Source organism: Protopterus annectens, chromosome 1.part2 (assembly GCF_019279795.1).
Source record: "Protopterus annectens isolate FY-2018-M chromosome 1.part2, PAN1.0, whole genome shotgun sequence".
Taxonomy (NCBI): domain Eukaryota; kingdom Metazoa; phylum Chordata; order Ceratodontiformes; family Protopteridae; genus Protopterus; species Protopterus annectens.
This window is the reverse complement of record NC_056727.1, coordinates 992,358,878-992,382,215: the sequence shown is the minus strand read 5'-3', so window position 1 is coordinate 992,382,215 and position 23,338 is coordinate 992,358,878. Positions and strand designations below refer to the sequence as shown.

Genomic DNA, 23,338 nt, shown 5'->3' with positions numbered 1-23,338 from the left:
ACCCCAAGCTCAAATGCTTAAAATGGTGGAGGATCTCATCTCCCTTATCTGTGATGCTCAAGCCCCCACTCCAAAAGGAAAAAGCTTCCTTTTCCAAAAATTGACAGACCAAGAGTCTGATGAATCTGTTTATTTTGCCTTTGAAGAAGAACGGCCCTTAACTGTTTGAGGATTCAGATGCAGAGGAATCCATTCCCCTCTGCCTCCCCTCTGGAGGACCTCTCCTTCAGGGAAACCCTTCACTCCCTCAGGAGCACTTTTATTGGGAATCTCAGCACCACCCACAGTTAAAGAAACGACTGAGAGTTTCTAGACCTGCCCTAGCACAGACCCCTGGCCATTCCACATATTCTGGAAGTGGTGGATGATTTCCTTGAATCCAGTGTAGCCCCTGATGCCCTGCCTCCTGCTAAACATTACATGTACTGCAGAGTACGGGATTCTCACAATTACCTGTACAGGAACCTGTTGCAGACACTCAGGTCATTACACAGGGACCGAAAGGGGTTGACTAGTTCTGCCAAGAATCCTCTTCCTCCTCACAGACTCTAGAGCTCTTGACAGATGAGGTAAGAAAGTATACACCTCTGAAACCTTGGCTATCAGAGCACTCAATTGTCAGTTCCATATGTTAAAATATCAACACCACACTTTGGAACAATTAAAACAGAAGATTGCTACTTCTCCTGACGGTGCCAACTCAAAAGAGCTGGCAGAATTACCACACTCTGCTTGTCGAGTGGCCAACCACTCATTACAATGTGGATACGACCCCCTAGAAGCCTCTAGCAGGGCAGCAGTGACAGGATCCGTTATTAGAAGACATGCATGGCTGAAGGAACAACTTCTCCCTGATCTTGTCAAGTCGAAACTTATTGATGCACCCCTAGATAAGGAACACCTGTTTGGGGAAAAAGCAGAAGAGGTGCTTAAAAAGATGGAAGACGAAGCAAAATCTATGCAAACAGTAAAAGATTTCTTTCAAGATCAACCACCCATTTTCAGCAGCAGCTTCCCCTCTAAGCACGGGGCCTTTCCTGCACCCAGCAGACTGGGCCAAAGTAAGCTCCGCAGGGACAGGACATCCAGGCCCCTATCCCAGGGCAAGCAAAGAAGCAAACAATGGACCACTTCCGCCTCTAAGGCAGTGAGTTCTAAGCCAAGCTTCTATGGTAATCACTTAAAATGACTCCCCGCCCTCCTTTCACTCATCTAAAACTAGGAGGAAGGCTCACCCTCTTCAAGGACAGTTGGGTCTCTATAACCAAGGACCAATGGGTATTAAAAATCATTTATCAGGGATACAGATTCTCCTTCAGCGAACTCCCAATTCCAAGAGGGTACCCAGACCCCCCCCCCCAAACCAGTGGGCAAAGGCATTAAAACAGGCATAAACAATATCCCGGGGGGCAGTAGGACCTTTCCCTCCAGATCAAACAGGAAAAGGTTTTTACTCCAGACTATTCCTTGTTCCCAGAAAAGAGGACACTTGACGTCCCATCCTGGATCTATCCAAACTGAGTACCTTCTTGGTGGTCCCCAAATTCAAAATGCTAACCTTGCAGCAGCAGCTCCTGCCTATGCTCAAACAAAATGCCTGACTGGTGACACTAGACCTGTCTATGTTCACACAAAATGCCTGACTGGTGAGACTAGACTTAAAAGATGCCTACCTCCACATCCCCATCAGGGAATTGAGCAGAAAATTCATGTGCTTCAGAGCAGGCAATCAGCACTTTCAATTCTCTGCAGTGCCCTTTGGCTTATCTAATGCTTCCAGAGTATTCACCAAATGCTTGGCCCTGGCTATAGCATTCTGCAGACAGAGAAACATACAGATTTACCCTTACTTGGACAACTGCCTCATTCAGGAGAACATAAAAAAAAAAAGTTGCTCCAGGATCATCTTTGTCAAAAAACTCCTAACTTCCCTAGGGTTCACCATCAACAAGAAAATATCAAAGCAAAACCCCACCAGGAAAATTGTTTTCCAGGGAGCTGTGCTAGACACGGCATTCCTAATCGCCTTCCTATCCCCATAAAAACAGAGCTTCCTGGCTCTCTACTTCACCCAGCTGGCTTCCAGAAGTCACTTCACTGTGAGGAAGTTCCTGTAAGCCTTGGGATATGTGGCATCTAGCAACCTTCTCATCCCTCTCACCCGGCTTCACATGAGAAAGCTTCACTGATCCCTTGCATAAGGGACATATTTCTCTCGTGGGCAGAGGCCTGTGCTATGAACAAGGGTCTTACCTTCATCCTCCGCCCTTCCAGCCAGGCAGTCACCACCGACACCTCAGACAATAGCTTGAGGTGCTCACCTAGCAGGCAGGTGTACCCAAGGCCTTTGGAATGCCCAGCAACTTCACTTGCACATCAACCAGAAAGAAATGATGGCAGTGCAAAAGGCTCTGACTTCCTTCCAACCCCATATCAGGCCAGGGTTCCTCCTTATAAAAATAGACAACACCACAGTAATGTAGTACATCAACAAGCAGGGGGGGCACCCAATCTTACACCCTGTGTAGGTTAGCCATGAGTCTGTGGCTTACAGCCACCTCCATGGGGTTACACCTAATTGCCCTAATACTCACCAGTGATCAAGACACTGGCAGACCACCTAAGTAAAAACTTACTGGACCCCCTCGAATGGCAGCTCCACAGAGAAATCTTTCTGCAAATCACCCAGGAGTGGGGCACCCCAGAGGTGGACCTCTTTACCTTGCACCTCAACCACCAGCTGCACAAGTTTTGTACCAGGGATTATCACCTCCTATCATGGAAGGTGGATGCCTTGACCTTCCCCTGGACCTCCCTCTTTGTGTATGCATACCCTCCTCTGCCCCTTATTCCCAAGGTTCTGATAAATGAGAGGAGAGACCAAAGGCCATCTTCATCACTCCAGATTGGCCCAGACAGCATTGGTACCCCTTAGTACGCAGTCTGACCTTAAGCCCCCGAAGCTGCTTCCCCTAAGGTCAGACCTCTCGGCCCAGGAGACGGGGAAGGTACTGCACCCAGACCTACAGACACTCAAACTTTTAGCATGGCTCATATACTAAAAACTAACAAGAAGTCACAGAGGCCAGAAGGCCCAGCATAAGAAAATCTTATGCAGGAAAATGGAAAAGATTCTTCTCCTGGAAACTATCAAAAGGGGGCAGTACCTCCCAACTTTCCATCCCCTCTCTTCCTGGATCACTTAGTTGCTCAATAGTGGCGTCTCCTTCTCTATTAAAATCCATGCCTCGGCCATCTCTGCCCATTATGATTCAGACCCACCCCTCTTCTCTCATCCTGTGATTTAGCAATTCTTCAAAGGGGCTTCTAATATCAGGCCTCCCAGAAGACCACCTACTCCACCCCTGGGACTTGAATTATGTGTTAGAGAAACTAACCTCACCTCCTTTTGAACCTGCCGCTTCAACAGAATTGAAATACCTCTCCTGGAAGACTGCCTTTCTACTAGCTATCACCTTAGCCAGAAGGGTCTCAGAACTTCAAGCTCTTATGGCTGTTGAGCCCTTCATAATTTTCCATGCAGACATAGTCTCCGAGGATAAATCCCTCCTCTATGCCCAAGATGGTATCCTTAACCAGGCCATACACCTTCATTCCCAAACCTGAAAACAAGGGAGAAAGAATTCTACACTCACTAGACGTGCACAGACAACTCAGATACTATCTGGACCGCACTAAGCCATTCAGAAAAACTGAACAGCTTCTTGTAAGCTTTGCCCCAGGGGCAGGGGGGAAGCCCATCTCCAAACAAACCATTTCCAAATGGATTTCACACTGTATTCATTTTTGCTACAGACAACATGGGAAACCCATCTTTAAGTCGATCCGTAGCCACTCCACTAGGGCAATCTCCACTTCCACTGCCTTCCTCAGAGGAGTATCTACCAGGGACATATTGAAAGCTGCCACCTGGACCTCTGTCCATACCTTTACAAATCATTACCACCTACCTCTCTTTTCTAAGTCTAGGGCAGTTTGCCTCTGCAATTCTACAGGACCTCTTGACCCATACCGAGGACTCTACCTGTCCTTCCACCCTTTATTGCAGCTTTGGGAATTTTCCCACAGGTGATGACTGCAACAGTGAAACACGAAAAACATAGTACAGTTGTATACACTTACCATAAATGTAGATGTTCAAGTGTATTCACTGTTGCAGTCTTGGTTTCCCTCCCTCCATCCCCCATTTCACATCTTCCCCTAGGGAAACACGTTTCCCAAGGTGGATCTTAGCCACTAGGACCACTTCTCTCTTTTTCCTTGTGCTTTTGACAGGTTAGGGTAAGAAAAACTGATCTAATGATGTCGGCTGCCTTGCTTTATAGTACTGATGACATGATGTCAGACTCCAGGCGACAGCAGCTGGCGCACAAAAACAGACACTGGTATTCGGGCCGGCCGAGGGCTCCCACAGCAGGGATAACCCACAGGTGATGACTGCAACAGTGAATACACGCTAACATCTACATTTATGGTAAGTGTACACAACTGTACTTTCTTTTTGGTGCCAAAGAAAACTGGGAACTTCAGGCTAATTCTGGATCTCTCTACCCTGAATCTGTCAGTTGCTAAGACGAAATTCTGGATGGTCACACTCCAATCGATCCTGCCCTTTTTACAGGAAAATTACTGGATGTGCTGAATAGATCTTCAAAATGTAGCATTCTGCAGACAGAGAAACACACAGATTTACCCTTACCTGGACAATTGCCTCATTCAGGAGAACATAAAAAAAAAAAAGTTGCTCCAGGATCATCTTTGTCAAAAAAACTCCCACCTTCCCTAGGGTTCACCATCAACAAGAAAATATCAAAGCAAAACCCCACCAGGAAAATTGTTTTCCTGGGAGCTGTGCTAGACACAGCAACCCTAATCGCCTTCCTATCCCCATAAAAACAGAGCTTCCTGGCTCTCTACTTCACCCAGCTGGCTTCCAGAAGTCACCTCACTGCGAGGAAGTTCCTGCAAGCCTTGGGATACATGGCATCTAGCAACCGTCTCATCCCTCTCACCCGGCTTCACATGAGAAAGCTTCAGTGATCCCTTGCATAAGGAACAAATTTCTCTGGTGGGCAGAGGCCTGTGCTATGAACAAGGGTCTTCCCTTCATCCTCCGCCCTTCCGGCCAGGCAGTCACCACCGACACCTCAGACAGTAGCTTGAGGTGCTCACCTAGCAGGCAGGTGTACCCAAGGCCTTTGGAATGCCCAGCAACTTTACTTGCACATCAACCAGAACAAAATGATGACAGTGCCATTACATCAAAATGGACAGACATGCTCGGAGGTTTCTCCACTTCAGGCTGGGGGCTAATCATTACCAATTCAGAGTGCTACCCTTTGGTCTCACCATAGCTCCCAGGTTGTTCTCCAAAGTGATGGCGATGGCAGCAGCTCACTTGCGGCTGCAGGGTGTCCGGGTCTTCCCCTACCGGGACGATTGGTTCTTTTCTGCCCCCTCCAGGCATAGACTCTGCCAAGACTGGGACTTTCTCATCCGAACTTCCCACCAGCTGGGCATCACCATCAATTTTAACAATTCTCTTACACCCCGTTCAAGTTCTGGATTTTATGGGAGCCCTGTTGGACACCATTCAAACCAAGGCCTTTCTGACACCCAACAGGCTTCACTCCCTCAAACAGTATGTCTTGTACATTCAAGTTCCCTCTCCCCCTGCAGAGTTGGTTTTAAGGGCATTGGAGTCCATGGCAGCCACGATCACCCTTGTCCCCACAGTTCGGTTACATGAGGGTGCTCTACTGGACTCTGGTGGTTCAGTGGTCCTTTCTGGATTTACCACTCACATCCAATTTGTTTATCCCGGGCATGCAAAGATTCTCTTCCTTAGTAGATTCAGTCTCCAGGTCATCTTCGTGGTCGCCCATTCATTCTCCCCACCCCTCTAACCACGGTGCCCATGGAGCCTCCCTGCTTGAGTGGGGGGGGGGGTGGACATTGTTTAGGAGGGACAGTCCAAGGCATGAGGTGTTCCCTGGAGACCCAGTTGCATATCAACATCCTGGGGATGAGGATGGTGTTATTGGCATTTCAAGCTCTTCAGGCCCATCTTCCTTTAGGGATGATTGCCATCCAGACCGACAACATGTTGGTAGTCTGGTATATCAGCAAACGGGGGAACCAAGTCTTATCCCCTTTGTTGCAAAGCCATGCGATTATGGGAGTGGGCGATCTCCACCGACTGTTTTTTGGTGGCAACACACATTCTGGGGAGGTCCAACATTCTAGAGGACAGGTTAAGCAGGTCTGTCCTGATGCCTTACGAGTGGTCTCTTAATCCTTCAGTAGCGAAGCAGATCTTTGTAAAGTGAGGTCAGCTTTGTAGCGATCTCTTTGCCTGTCCTTCCAAAGTGAAGTGCAGTGAGTTTTTTGCTCTGAACCCCCCCTCCGGGGGAGCCCCCAGAGATGCTCTAGTTCATGCTTGACCCTTTGGTCTTCTCTATGCTTACACTCTTTCTCTGATCTCAAAATTCATCCAGAAAGTGCAGTGGCTGGGAAGCTCAGTCATCCTCATTGCCCCTTTCCGGCCTTGCCAAGTATGGTTCTCTTCTCTGTGATTTCATGTAGTGTGTCCTCCATGGATGTTGGATCCAGTTCCAGATCTGATTTCACATCCCTCAGGAATCCCACATTCATATCTGGCCAGTCTGAAGCTCACAGCTTTGCTGCTCCTGTTCCCATGATAGTTAGGACTCCCGGGTTATCTTCTCCGGTTAAGAAGATTTTGGTAGCAGCTCATAGATCTTCCACGAGGAATATTTAGTCCAGTAAATGGAAGCATTTCTCCATTTGGGCAGCTCAACTGGATTTGGATCCTTTGACTGCTCCAGTTCCTGTTATCTTGGAGTTTCTGGCAAGCATTTTCCAGCAGGGTGCCAGTTTCTCTACAGTTAAAGTTCAATTGGCAGCTATTTCTAACTTCCACTTAGTGGATAATTCAGCTTCTCTAGCCTCTTCTAAGCTCTGTAAAGCCTTTTTAAAAGGTACCTTTCTTCTTAGGCCACTCATCATGGACCCTACTCCTCCTTGGGATCTAACCTTGATCCTTCAAGCTTTGGTTCCATCCCCTTTTGACCCTGCTGCTTCAGTGGATCTACAATTTCTGTTTTGGAAGACAGCCTTTCTAATTGCTGCTGTTTCTTTCGGATTTTTCTCGGTAAGGGGTCACCACAGTGGAACTCCGGTCTGCTAATAATTGGCAGTAGATTTTTACGAAACGCCGAGGTGCCAGCTCGACGCCCAACCTTCAACGAAGGCACGCCCATTTATGCACGCATGTCTTTCGAACGCTACCCAACTGCGGGGAGGACATGTAGACTCCACACAGAAGGCACTCCCAAGCCAAGCCAAAAATCAAACGGGAGAACCTCTTGCTGTGAGGTAACAATGCTACCGCCGTACCACCATGGCATTTGCCTCAGCTAAAAGGGTGTCTGAGTTTCAGACCATGATTTTCCATAAAGACAGTTTCTCTGTGCACTAATCCTTTCTTTTTACCTAAAGTGGCCTCAGAATCAAACATCAATCAGTTTGTCAATCTCCCTGTCGTCTTTCCAAGCTTTCAGAATAAAGGGGAGTATAAACTGCATCTGTTGGATGTTCATAAACAATTATGATTTTACTTGCACAGAACAAAGGCAAGTCTGATCAACTTTTTCTTATTCTAAGCCCTTTTTAGAGTGTATCTAAGGTCACCATTGTTCATTGGATTTCTCAGTGTATGCTCTTGGTATATTCAATAAAGGGGAGTGCCTCTGCCAGGTCATGTTAAGGCACATTCTACTAGATCTTTGGCTACTTCAGCTGCCTTTTGGTCTAGAGTTTATTTGGATGTCATTTGCTCTGCGGCTACCTGGACATCTTCACATACTTTCATCTCCCATTACAAATTGGTTCTTCTCTGCAGAAGCAGGGCATCATTTGGCTCCACCGTGTTATGGAATATCCTTCCATGAGGGCCTCCCAGGTGTTTAGTAGCTGGGAACTCTGTCCCACAGGTTGAAGACCAAATGAAGATAACTTCAGATAAAGAAGTTATGTACTCACCATAGTGTTCCATCTGAGGTGTTGCTCTTCATTGGTCTTCAACCATCCCTCCCTCCTTCCCCCCCCCTGCCTCATATGCGCTGTGTGGTGGTCTGGCTGGATAAGACATGATCCTTTCTGGCGTAATCTGTTATCCCTGTTTAAGTTTTGTGTTGGGGAGAAAGACAGTGTCAGGTTGGGTTGCTATGTGGGGGGAGGGGGGCAGCAAACTCAATCTGAAGGGGAGAAGGAGAGGGGAGCTTTATAGGTAGGGGGAGCTCGGATCAGATGCTGGAGAAATGCGGCCGAGTGGGATCTGTGTTCCTACAGATTGAAGACAAATGAGCATCAATTCAGATGGAACGTTATGGTGATTACATAACTTCTTTATCCTTGAATTTCACATTCTTAGTGGCACCACCTACCCACCCTTCATCTTACTTTATATGTAGTTTGATGGGATCCAACCATTTTTTTGTTGTTGGTTGGCCTTGGTTATTTGTGTTAGTGTTTTGTTAGCTTTGAATTGTTTGGCTTCAGGTAATTCTTGCTTCTGGTACTTCATTCTTCCTACATAGCACTAAAAGCCTGAAAAACTGATTTCCTGTGACAGGGTTTAGACTTCCTGTTGTGAGAGCAGCTTAACCAATCCACTAATCACATGGAGTCAGAGGAAGGAATTCTGAGCACTGGAAAGCTGTTTGTGTGGGTTTGTGCAGTACAGAACCCATAGGACACTGAGTCAGGGTGAAATTCAAGCATCTACTGTTACAGATAAGTAGGACTTCTGTAACTGTACTTTCCATTCAAACAACTCCTACAGAAAAGAGAGAAACTGTATTTGAACAGCTCCCAGACGGGATCCTGAAAGCTTTTCATATCTCCAAGGCATCAACTTAGAAGAGAGCCCATTATTTCTTGACAAGTGTGACTCCAGAACTAATGCTGTGTTTATCTAGAACACCAATTGAATTTAATGAATGCATAAATTTCCACAGTTCTGCATTTCATCTTGTTGTTTTCAAATGCCTATAGTGTTAAGTTGCACCTCCCCCATACATACATACATACATACAGATATGTGTACACTGGTTAAGAATTTCACTGTGTACACCAGTGATATGTTTATCAAATTAATGGAAAAATGCAAAAAAGCAACCACCAGAATATACTTTCACTTGTTAGATGTCCATTATGCAGCTCTCCCCTCTACACAGACGCGACATGTTTAGATAGACCTCTGATGTCAGTGTGTGAAACAGTGAATTAAGTACCACTGTACTATATTTCAGGTTGCTGCTGTTGTCAGACGTATACAGTGCAACCCATGCAAACTCCAATGTACATGCACAAAATGTGCATTTCACTTGTAGCCATTGTTTTATCTGTGTAGCCACAGTAGTATGTATTTCAGCTCATTTCTGTTAGCTGTCATAATATAGTGGAATCCACAGCAATCCTCTCATCTGCGCATGCAGACGTGAGTCCAACAGTTAAGCCTCTCCGTTGTGTAAACCTCAGATGTCTATGACCATTTTCTGTAAGTACATTGCCATAGTAATAGATTTCACCTTGCTACTGTCAGATACCTTGAAATCACCCAAAAATGTACCTAACTGCAGCCACTTTAATGAGTGGTACTCTCATGTCTGAGATTCATTGAATGATTTTACACATATATAAACAATAATAATGCATATTCAGCATGTTTGTTGGTCATTTACAATGCACCTAATTGTAAACCCCCCACACACTTACATGCACCCACCTACACACGCATATACCCTCCATTTACACTCATTTTACTGCCTGCATACCCACGTCTGATTTTGATCACATTCATACCCTAATGCATAAATAGCATGGTAATATATTAATGCATGCTGCTGTTAGATGACTCTGTGCAACTCCCACATCCTTAAATGTACACACCTACCTATGAATTACAGCTTCTTAAATAACTGCTTTCCTCTAATGCCATTTTCTGTTCACGTAGCAGGTAGTACAAACGATTAAGGCTCCAAACTGAGCATCTTTCTGTAGGCAGAGGACAAGATTTGGTTCTTTCTCTGTCTTTTTGCCCATTATGACTTAAGTGACTTTACAAGACATTGCTCCCTGGCCAACTCTGAAGAGAGACCATGTCCAGTGGGCTTACACAGTTAAATGTGTAAAAAAGTGAGTTTGGTATATAGTTAATAGTCACTGTACTATATTTTATGTTGCTGTTCAATGTGTTTATTTACCACCAAACCCAGTCCAGACCACTAAATTTAGTTTCTGCACGTATGTATTTGGTGTCCTTCCAGTAGTATTGAAATATTGAAAAGAACAATCCCAGAGGTTCAAGAACTCTTGGATTGTCAACTTTACCTGGCACAAATAATACTTGTGGGAATGCTAACTGTAACTGTGCCTGTTTGAAGGTCCAACAACAATGCATGTAGTACTAGGAATAGTGAACTGAAAGTGCATATGTGTGGAAATATATACAGAGTCCAAAGCTGAAATACTGTACCCCCTCCCCACTCTGAGGTACACTGCTTTTGAAGTTAGAGGCCGTAAGTAGTAGGGGTATGAAGGAATAGACCCTCATGCTTGTGAAGGGGCTACCAAGAGTGAATCCCCTTTAAAAAGCTTTAGGACTAGATCAGTAAGTTTTGGACTTCAGTATTTGATTGCATTATATATTATTTTTTCAAAGTGCTGTTATTTGCAAGAATGAGTCTTACACTTCAAATAGGAAACCTCTTCAATCCCCCCCCCCCCCCACAATCCTGGTATCTCTATTCACCTCCCTAAACCTATTTGGTACCACTTCATATGTATCCTTTGACTAATCATTGGTGCCCATGGGCATCAACATCTAGTACATTAGCACGGGTATTAAATTGCCTTTATGTATTAACACTGTTAAAAAGTAAACCTTTATTTAGTTTTCTTTGTGAGTTCTGTAAAATGTGCTCTGTTTCTGTGCATACTTCAAAAAATTACAAGTAATTTTAAACTTAAACTGAACAGATTTTTAATTTCAAATTAACTCCAAACAGTATAAAATAACTGTTTAGTGCTACTCATTCTGCAACAGAAACACATCACCATGCTTAATAATAAAACCACACAGTCTTATGTTTGTCATCCTCCACCAGCTTGTTTTAGAAAATGACAGTGCTATATAGTGTTCTCTTCTTACTCAGCACTATCTTCCTTCATAGAGCAGAGCCTGCAGTCACTACATCTGACTCCGATACTGCAGAAGCTCTGTCACAAAGCCCTACACCTACAAGTTTACAGAGACTTTTTGTCACTGTTTCATGGAAGTATATTTATCATGAACTTTGCTGTGTATTGACTTTAATCAGTTATAAAACAGTGCAAGAAACTTCTCTGTGTGGAAGATTTTCAGTCCATATATTTCTAGTTAATCACTGTATATTAATCAGATCAGACAATAGTAGTAGAAGTAGCGAACGTAAACTCGTCTTAAGTCAAAACAAAACAAAAAAAAGTAATAATAGAAAATATATAATTGTACAGCATTACTAAGTATTCAAAAGTAATCCAAGCAAGGCAGGCATTCTGTTTCCAGTCGAAAATTCTTTAAGTACACAGACAAGCGATCCAAGTAAAACAAAAATAGAGTAATAATTTCCTCACAAGCTTTCTAAATATATATATATATATATATATATATATATATATATATACTTTTTATCAGGCATGAGAGTGGTTTATTGTGCTGTAAATTGGTTGTGTCTTTCGGCTTATCCCGGTCAGGGGTCACCACAGCGGAACTCCTGTCCGCTAATGTTTGGTATTGGATTTTTACGTGCCGACTTACCAGCCCTGACGCACAACCTTCAACGAAGGCACGCCCATTCACGCATGCCTCCACACAGAAGATGCTCTAGCTGAGAATCAAACGGGACAACGTCTTGCTGTGAGGCGACAACGCTCCTGCAGCACCACTACTGCGGATTTTTGTGTCTTTCGGCTTTTCCCGGTTAGGGGTCGCCACAGCGGAACTCCGGTACGCTAATGATTGGCAGTGGAGTTTTACATGCTGGCTTGCTGGGCCTAATGCACAACCTTCAACGAAGGAACGCCCATTCACGCATGTCGCCACACACAAGACGCTCTAACTGAGAATCGAATGGGCATTGTCTAACTGTGAGGCGACAATGCTACCGCAGCACCACCACCGTGGATACACATGTTAAATTCACATCCCTTCCCCCATCAGTGTGACATTTGAGCTGGTCCTGCCCTACTTAGTAGCTGTCATAATAATATATAACCATTATGTACTTTAAATACAATTATATAATGATGTGGTACCTCTTATTTAACCAAATTAAGTAGATTATTAAGTTTGTGATTTTATCCAAGACAGTATACTACATGGCTGGAAATATATCAACCTTAGTTCATTTGGCAATCAAAAAAAATATATAAATATATACATATACATTTTGCATGTAAAAATCAGTTTCTATGTCAATAACCTATTAAAGATCGCTTTCATCCTTCTAGACTTCAGGTCTGTGTACAAGAACCCTAAAAACCTATATAATTGTATAATTAGTTAGTATTATTATTACACATCATTTTGAATAAAGTGGAAAAAAGAACCAGAAAAAAAAATAAAAATAAGAAAATGTATGTATGATGATGGAAACAAAATATACATTTAAATTTCAACTGATTGGTATTTAAAATCAATTTGTAGAATAAAATAAAGTACAATTAGTCATGTAAACAATGTGGCAATTCTCTAAGTTCCAGTGCACTTTTAATTGAACAGTAGTAGTTTAGTCCAGGCTTCCTAAAAGAGTTCAGCTTTAATTGCCACATGAGTTCATGTTTCTCCAGAATATTCAGGATGTCTCCAAGATCACCCATGTCTATGCGATCCAGGATCTGGAACTTAAAACCGGCGTGTCTTTTATGAAGAGAAAGGTGTTTGGCTAGTGCATTATTTTTACATCCAGAGCGGATTTCTGACAGATGACATGTTTATTTACAGTCTTGCCCACATAGAATGCATCACATTCATTGCACTGTGCCCTGTAAATTACTTTTTTAGTGTTAGTCACCCCCTGCACTGGTTTTAATGATCTTTTTTAAATAAGGGCAATAAAAACTATCACCTTGCTGTATAAATATACAAAATGTACACTTAGTTTCACATCTTTTAGTGCTTTTCTCACATGGTCTAGGTTTAAATTCAACAAAACTTCTAATGTTCCTGGCCTTCCTATAAACAAATGATGGGGATTTACCTAAGATGTTAATCAGAAAAGGGTTTCCTGTGACAATGTCCCAGTTTTCTTCAATAATATTTTTGATACTGTGATAATCCAAAGTGTATGTCAGGATGCAGCTATTTTTGCATTTGTTATTCTCTGTTGAATTAACATTTTTGCACTGGGGAGGTTTAGTGAAGGTGCTTCAGTCCTTTTTCTGTTCTATAATGGGTTCCAGGATGTTTTTTAACATCTGACTTTCATAGCCTCTCACTAGAAAATCATTCTCTAAGTAGTTCAGGTTTCTCAAAAATGGTTCCATCTCTGTGGTAACTCAAGCTGATCTATAGCCTTGGGACCTTCACTACATTATACTTCGTGTTTGTAGGATGTAGACTTTTACTGTGGAGTAGTAAGTTCTGTGGAGTAGTAAGTTAACCCTCGTTGGTTTTCTGAATAGATCAGTGGTGATTCTGTTATTGTTGGTGTCCTTGGAAATTTGCATATCTAAGAAGGGGGGCTGCCATGGCCTTTGTTTATAGGAAGGCCAGGAACATTAGAAGTTTTGTTGAATTTAAACCTAGACCATGTGAGAAAAGCACTAAAAGATGTGAAACTAAGTGTACATTCTGTATATTTATACAACAAGGTAATAGTTTTTATTGCCCTTATTTAAAGATCATTAAAACCAGTTCAGGGGGTGACTATAACACTAAAGTAATATACAGGGCACAGTGCAATGAGTGTGATGCATTCTATGTGGGCAAGACTGTAAATAAACTCAAGCGTAGGATTTCATATCATCTGTCAGAAGTCCGCTCTGGATGTAAAAATAATGTACTAGCCAAACACCTTTCTCTTCATAAAAGAGACACAGGTTTTAAGTTCGAGATCCTGGATCGCATAGACATGGGTGATCTTGAAGGAGACATCCTGAATATTCTGGAAAAACATGAACTCATGTGGCAGTTAAAGCTGAACTATTTTAGGAAGCCTGGACTAAACTACTACTGTTCAATTAAAAGTGCACTGGAACTTAGAAAATTGCCACATTGTTTACATGACTAATTGTATTTTATTCTACAAATTGGTTTTAAATACCATTTTAAATCAGTTGAAATTTAAATGTATATTTTGTTTCCATCATCATACATACATTTTTTCTTATTTTAATTTTTTTCTAGTTCTTTTCCACTTTATTCAAAATGATGTGTATTAACAATACTAATTATACAATTATACAGGTTTTAGGGTTCTTGTACACAGACCTGAAGAAGTCTAGAAGGATGAAAGCGATCTTTGTTAACAATAGGTTATGAAAACAGAGATTGATTTTTACATACAAAATGTATATGTATATATTTATATATTTTTTTGATTGCCAAATGAACTAAGGTTGATATATTTCCAGCCATGTATTATATTGTCTTGGATAAAATCGCAGACTTAATCTACTTAATAATTTGGTTAAATAAGATGTACCACATCATTATATAATTTTATTAAAAGTACATAAGGGTTAGGGCAGGACCAGCTTGAATGTCACACTGATGGGGAAGGGATGTGAATTTAACATGTGTACCAATAACACTTTGTTTTACAGCACAATAAATCACTCCCATGCCCGATAAAAAGTATGTATGTGTGTGTGTATATATATATATATATATATATATATATATATATATATATATATATATATATATATATATATATATATTTTTTTTTTTTTTTTTTAGAAAGCTTGTGAGGAAATTATTACTCTATTTTTGTTTTGCTTGGATCACTTGTCTGTGTACTTAAAGGATTTTCAACTGGAAACAGACTGCCTGCCTTGCTTGGATTACTTTTGTATACTTAGTAATGCTATACAATTATATATTTTCTATTACATTTTGTTTTGTTTTGACTAAAGACTAGTTTACGTTCGCTACTTCTACTGCTATTGTCTGATCTGATTAATATACAGTGATTAACTAGAAATATATGGACTGAAAATCTTCCACACAGAGAAGTTTCTTACACTGTTTTGTTTTTGGACCCACTACACTTTAGTAAGTTGTTTTGAGACTTTGGGGATACCACGGAGATTAATTGTTTTTTGAACACATGCCTGGTCTGAAGTAGCAGGACCCCTTACTAAGTTGGCCACTGTCTCCATTTACCTGACCAGTAGACTATACTGCATATGCCAGGTATTTAGCCTCAGGAAATGACAGAAAGCCTTGTTAATTGCTTTGTTCAGGCTTTGAAGTGATTACTCTGTTATAAATTGACCTGAGGGTAGGAGCTATAGACTGGTCCATCCTAAAAAGACTTCCCCTTAATGATGCAGGTGAACATTTCACAGCACCTTCCTAAGCATTCTTAACCCCCTAGCCCCTCTGTGAACAAAATAAATAAAATAAAAAATAACCATGCCCCACGTCTCAGCAAATCATATAAAATTCTAATAATGAAAGACTGACAAAGCATGAACTGCCTGACTAAAGAATAAAAAAAACGTATATCTTCAGTTATACAGGCAACTCCACAATCAAAGACAAAAATATTGCTTGACAAAAATTTCATACTATTCCGACATTCAAGATAACCACAAAAACCGTACGAAATTTTGGTTCTCTGTAAAGTCACTGCCCAACCTAGGAAATAAAAATAATCCCAATCCGTACCCTAATATATACTGCCTCTTCAAACAGCCACCGAATTCAGCACATACTTTTAGGTTGGATATAGACTCTATAAAGTAAACCCAACTCATCCACCCCAACTCACTATTTCTAATAACACCAATACTAAAATCTACACACCCGACACATTATACATGTATCCAACCCCTCATTCATAACCAAAAAAAAAACATCCCCAGCTTACTTTTCAGCCCATCCCTTTATCTCAAATAAAATTTTCAGAAAAACTGAAACTTTGCTCAGCCTCGGCAGACAGCCTCCCACCAGAATACCTAATACGGGTCGCAGAGGCAATAGCATTCCCTGTTAGCATCTTAATAGATCCATAGCTGAATCTCTAACCTATGAAAAAGATCACACATTATATCCCTTTACATAAGGGAGGCAATTCCATTAACATCACAAATTTTCATCCTATTGCAATCCTGCCCCCCCCTCCAAGTTTGTAGAAAAATGTATGCACCTACAACTTCTCCACCATGTTACACACAACAGCGTATTTTCCTGCACTCCGCATGGCTTTAGACCTGCACACAATACCTCAGCAGCCTTATCTTTCATGGACTTTGTCAACAAAGCTTGTGACACTGGCAAACTAGTATCTGTAGTATTCCTAGATTTATCAAAAGCATTTGACATGGTATTTTACCCCAAACTCCTTAAAGAACTTTCCAGCATTGGTCTATCCTCCTCACTTCAGTGTTTTTTCTAGCTACCTAGGTGACGGGCAGCAAGCAGTAAAATGGCAGGGCTCTATCTCCCTATATCATGTCAGCCCCATAGGTGAACTTCGAGGATTCATCTTTGGCCCGTTACTATTTAATGTCTTCATCAATAACTTACAGACATCCTCCTGTGAGGACACTGCAATCCAATATGCAGATGACTCCACTATCATCTGCATATCAGACACACTAACTCCCCTACAACACAACACAACAGGCTTTCTTTTCCATAGAAGCATGGCTCTCCAATGCTGAACTCCTACTGAACCAAAAAAAAAAAAAAAAACTCATTTTCTTCACCCACAGACCCCATAACTCCAACAAAACAAACTTCCAAGATTGTTTCAGCCAACAGTACTGAAATTGAATTTGTTCATCATACCAAATTGCTAGGTGTCACAATTGATAATCTCTACACATTCAAAACAGTAAAAAAAAAAAAAAAAAAAAACATGCACACTGACCCAGAACTAGGTTTGCTATACAGGAATAAAAACTTCATCGCAGCAGCTACCAAAATTACCCTGGCCAAAACCTACCTCTTGCCCTCACTGTTAAGTGGGGCCCCAATTCTAACTAACTTACAGACCTCCCTAAGAAAAAACTAGAAAGTTGCTTTAAAAAAAAATGCAAATTTGCCATAAACGCAACCCCTCTAACTCATCACTGTAAAGCCCTACATTCTGTAAGATGGCTTGAACTCCCCCTCCACCTCCAATACGTACAACTTACTGCGGTATACAAAATCATCCACAACCACTAGCTTGTCCTGTTCTTACCCCGTTAATCAACTTTAATATCCCAAATAAGCATCTCTGATCTGAAGACAAACATCTCAACTTATAAACCTAACAAAACCCCAGGTCTAAGCCTTTACTCCTGCTCTGTGGCAAAACTGTGGCACTGCCTCCCTTTAACTGTCAAAACTGCTACTAACCTGCACTCCTTCAAAACCTCTATAAAATAGTACTTCAACAAAGCTTGGAGTTGCTCCTGTATGAGGCCCGTCTGAGGTACTCTTGTACCTTTTTCTACTGCTACTGTCTGTATCCCCACTACTAACTTACCCTACCCTCTCTTCTACGCATACTCCTCTGAGGTTACACTCGTACCTTTTCCACATCCATTCCTACTATCCCCTTTATCACACCGCCTTCTTTACTTGTAGTAGCCTGCACCTTCTCCAATATAATGTTATATTTCATGACCTGTAGAATATTAATAGTCATTATGATCATCTATTATGTAAATGATGCTGCATCTTACTGTATCAGACTTTCCATAAAATGTATGCTTGAACACTATGACTTTAGTTTTGTGAGAATAAAAACGACATAATGTTTAGTTTTTCAAATTTTCTGCTTGAATGTTGTAACTTAAGTTCTTATTCTGAAAAACTGTTTTCATATTTGTGCTTGAATGTTATGGATTTATTATGTTATTGTTCGTCTTTCGGCTTTTCCCGGTTAGGGGTCACCACATCAAAACTCCGGTCCGCTAATGATTGGCAGTTGGTTTTTATGGTGTCGAGTTGCCAGCCCGACACCCAACCTTCAACGAAGGCATGCCCATTCAAAGCATGTCTTTCGAACGCCCACTCGACCGCGGGGAGGACATGCAGACTCCACACAGAAGGCACTCACAAACCCAAGCCGAGAATCTAACGGGAGAACCTCTTCCTGTGAGGCAACAACGCTGCTGCTGCACCACCGCGGAATTGTTATGGGTTTATTATGTCTGTCTAGTTTTTCATTCTGTTAACCATATGTGTCTGGAGTTTTTCCTCCCTGGGCCTCTGCTAAAAATGGGTACCTCATGACCCATTCTGACTTTCCCGGTAAACACATGCCAAATAAAATATTTTTAGGCATGTAGAGCGAATTGTATTGGTGTGAAATTGGTAGTAATAGTTGCACATCTTAGTTTAGTTTTACTGTCATAATATATGTAATGCCATGTACTTAGGTAGCAGTTTTGTTAGTCTGGACTAAAAACTGCATTAATTGTAATGGAATGATGTCTAATCTGATGCACAAATATTTTTTATGCAAATATTCTGATTTGTTGTGTCTGCCTACTATGTTAAGTCCTGACTGAAAATGATCCTTGGATCATTTCACAAATGAAAATAAAATATAGCTGTGGTGGGGTTAACTGAGCTAACTTGTTGCTTTCTTTTCAAGGTTTCCTCTTCAGCTGGAGAGTGGCCAGACTGTTGAGTGCACAGTGGCTCAGTATTTTAAACAGAAGTACAATTTACAGTTAAAATATCCTCATCTACCGTGTCTCCAGGTGGGCCAGGAACAGAAGCATACTTACTTGCCACTAGAGGTAAGCTTTCCCACATGAGTTATGTTGCTCCTGAAGTGTTATCTTTTATTTGGGATGTCATTCAAGCAGGGTTCAAGTGTCTTCTCACAAGTAGTCTCAAATCCAGCTTTAATCAGCTTCTGCAGTAAGCCTTGGTGAGCTATGCTTTGCATTCAGTGGCATTTGCCTTGGATGTATCCAAGTATGTACCGGTGCATCTTTCATTTGAAAAGAACACTGGATTTATTGAGCAAAGTCAGGAAGAGCTATAGATGTCTTGGAGAGAGAACTTGAAGCAGCTTTTAACCTCAAGTATATAATTCACAAGAAGGCACAGGTGATACCAGTAGGCTAGCAGCATCATTGTTCAGAACACATTATGCCATGTTATAATGAATTGTTCCTCTGAGAGGATTACCCTTTGAGTTATAAATCCATTTTATTTGTGCCATCTTCATACGTTCCGAGTTTTATATGTTACGAATGCCATCTTTGTTGACCAGTGTCCAGAATAAGTGGTAATTTGGCTTTTTTTCTGACATCGGTGGTATGGATTAAATGTTTATTACGGTATGGCAGATTGCTTCAAAGTTTGGAAACCAGTAATAAAATTCTCTGAATTAATACGTTGCTGTCACTGCATACTTTTTCATAAAGTCATGTTTCTACACGTTGTGTAGCTGTGAGTATTCAGTTATGTAAATGATGATTCTGAGAAATATAGATTTCCTTGTTCCCCAGAGAAACAGCAAAGTAGGATTAAACAAATTTTAATATGCTCAATGCAAGCCAATTGACAGTTACGCAATTAGAGAAACAAGTACTAATTTACTATCTAATGCTGTGTCTGTATCTGTAGAGCTACTTTGAACATGTATTTGTCTGTGTTGAAAGTTAGCTTGTGCTGGAACTGATAATGTAGTTGTAGTAATTAAAGGTGTTTTAATAAAATGAGAATGTGGCAGCTGGAAAGCACAAATAAAGCAGTAACTCTTCATATAGGCACCAATAGTGAGGATGACATATTTGCACAAAACTACAGAAAGCTGCTCCTAAATGCTGTCCAGAATTTAAGAAAAGCCAAGCCTTACTCAAGATGAGGTGCAGTTGCAGAGTGCTAAAGAGAAAATAAGGGAGTTACTGGGTAATATGCACAAGTTTTGAAAGATTGCTTTTAAGCAACTGTTCTTTAATAATAACTCCAGAGCACAAAAAGTTTGGCACAACAACTTGGGCAACAAAGTAGAAAGGGTTGTTGCAAACTTAAGTAGTCTATAACAAGAAAAATAACCAGAGATCCTGAGTGGTATTAGAGATATTTCGGAAATTTTATGAAATTTGTATACAGCAGGGGAAGTGAGGGAAATCAAGAAAAAGCATAAATGGAAATATTTAAGATTTATACAAGTTAGAGGTAGATAAGGCTCAGCTAACAGTTAAAATAGGAGGAGATGAGAATAAAAATAGTGATGTATAACCAATCTGCAGGAATAGATGGTATTCCTTTTGAAGTTTAGAAGCTAGGAGGGAAGAAAGTGATATAGATTTGGAAAGTTTTAACAATATTTAAAGGAGGGAATGCACCAACATCCTGGAAAAAAGCTGTGATGGTTGTAATACCCAATGTTGGTCAGGGCCCATCTGATCCAGCTTCATACAGGCCCATTAAAATTTTAAACCATGATTATAAAGTGTTTATTTCTAATGGCTAAAATAATGGCAAAGGTGATGCCAAAATTGATAGATATGGATCAATGTGGTGTTGGGGAGGGGAGACAAACATTTGATAACATTAATAGAGCAATGATCTAGTTGGAGGCAGGATGTTAGAAAGTACCCCTTTTATCGGTAGGTCTTAATGCAGAAAAAATATTTAGAAGAGTAAGTTGGGTCTTTGTGAGTAGGGCAATGGAAGCATTTATATTTCCTAATACAATTAGGGATTGGAGGCAAAAGTGAAAGTGGGAGAGGGTTCCTCTCTGATAAGTTGTCTGAACAGAGGTACCAGGCAGGAGTGTCCTCTCTCCCCTTTATTTGCATTGTATTTAGTTGCATTAATACAGTAAACTCTTAACTGGGACTTAAGCAACCGGCAAAAAAATATCGAAGTAGTACAGTACAATTTTTGTGTGTTGCACTTTTTTCCCCCTGCAGAAACATACCTTACATTTTTAGAGTTTGAGTTTTAAAAAGGAAGGTAGGAATAAATTTCCCCTCCCCAACCTGAAAACAAGTCAAAACAGTTTTGGGTACAGTATTAGTCTGGCCTGTTTTTAGCAGTAACTCTCAAGCAACCAGAAAGTACAGTTATCTGGCATCTACCAATCCCCGAGTGTGCCAGTTTAACTGAGAGTTTACTGTAAAGAAAATAAGGGACTTAGAAATTCAAGGATATAATTGGTATGGTGTTCAAGAAAAGTTGGCTTTTATTTGCAAGTGATATTATTTGTACCTGATGGAACTAGAAAAAGGCATCTCAGTGTTGTGGAATATTCTGAAAAAGATCATTTTTTTTTTATTTTTGATTATAAAATTAATGAAGATAAAGCAAAAGCTAAGTCTATAAACTGTTAACCACACACAAATTGGTTCGGCAGTACCTATATTTATGGGTTCAAAATAAATTGACACATTTAGTAGTATGGATTAAAAAGGATTTGTTTACGGCAGCTAAGGATATATGGGAAAAGACTAAAAATTATACAAAAACTGAGAAACTGCAAGTTCATGCCTATGGATATTGATAGCAAGATGCAAGCAGCAAAAATGTTTAGTCCCTTTAGGCATATTTTTTTATCAACCAGAGGAGAAGTTGTAGAAAGTAATTAGTTGAAAGATTTTGTTTAGGAGGGTAAGAGGGCAAGAATCAAGTGGAGCAAGCTGAATTTCCCAATAGAACAAGGAGGTTTAGGATTACCTGATTTGAAGGGCCATTTTAAAGCTACACATTTAAGGCTGTTATACATAACGCAAGCAAAAAGCTGCAGTTCAAAGTGAAAAGGGATGATTAGGCAGGGGGGTAATTCAAGTAATAATGAAAGAATGGGATCTTGTACACAGATCTTTAAATAGAATAACAGTCGTACAAAATGTTATATTCATAAGTAGGAGAAAGTATACTAAGAACTAAGCCAACATGGCAGTGGAGATGGGCAATACTGCCGATAGAGATAACTGCATTTAAGGGTACAGAGAATAGACAAGGGGGCTGGAATTTACTGGAGGAAGATGGCAAAGGAACCAAGGTACTGGGAACAAATAAGAGAAGAAAAGGTAATGGAAATGGCCAAGAAGACATTTGGATTGCAGGCTAGTGATTGGCTTCCTATCAGGGATTGATATCAGAGTATAGACAGAGAGAAAAGGATAGGAGGATCCTAAATGAAAGACCTGAAGTGGTTTGAGTTTTTATTAAATCTAGAACAAAAGCTGCTGTTAGAGAGAGTTAGTGGGCATATAAAACAATGCACTGTAACGATGGGAATCAGAAGAGGTCAGAAAAGACTGGGAAGAGAGACCTGCAGTTCACAAAAGAAGGAATGGGAGACCATATGTATGGCTCCCAAATATGCAACAAAATCTAGAAGATTGATTTTTGCCTGGAAGATGTTGCGTACGTACTTTTATACCCCAAGCAGACTCAAAAGAAATTTTCCTCAGGTAGATGGCAAATTTAGGTGTGGTGAGGAAGAAAGATGTAATTGGGAACATATGTTTTAGAACTGCAATGAGTTCAGTAGTCTTTAAAAAAATATCCCTACAGAGTACTCTGTCAGGAATACTGGGTGAGCAAATGAATGTAACTAAGGAAATTATTTCTCTCAGCTGGGATACCAGTTCTGAATTGCCTAGACATAGTAAGGACTACAGTTCAATTCTGGTGGCAGCCAAAAAAGCAATTACTAGAACATGGAAATCAAAATCAAATCAGGTATACTTGAAGTAGTGAACACTGTAACAGATATAAAAGAACAGGAAGTGGGATTTGTAGAAAAGGATAGGAGTAAATTACATAGAAAAAATGGAAATTGTGGGAGCAGTACATGCAGAAGAAATACTTTGGGGGAGAAATGAGGTTTAAGAAAAAAGCAGCAATTATGTAATGTTGCTTAGATTATATGGTACATAACTATATGCAGTGTCTAATGTTTGTAAATGTGAACTTGTTAATGTGGAATGACTACATTTATATGAATACAAGTTTGCCTGTGTCACAAGTGGTAGTTGAATAACTGTGTTTATATATATATATATGTGTGTGTGTGTATATATATGTATATATGTATATATATATATTATTTTG

The 23,338-nt window shown here is 40.7% G+C and overlaps 1 protein-coding gene across 2 annotated transcripts in view; it reads left to right on the top strand.

The window, feature by feature from the left end:
• The window catches only part of LOC122792214 (protein argonaute-1), a 1,920,205-nt gene that overhangs the window by 866,125 nt on the left and 1,030,742 nt on the right, over positions 1 to 23,338 (top strand). For both annotated transcript variants that reach the window (XM_044059955.1, XM_044059956.1), the window contains exon 8: positions 18,909 to 19,056. In XM_044059955.1, coding sequence (XP_043915890.1) covers positions 18,909 to 19,056 — 148 coding nt within the window. The remainder of the gene's footprint in view (positions 1 to 18,908; positions 19,057 to 23,338) is intronic.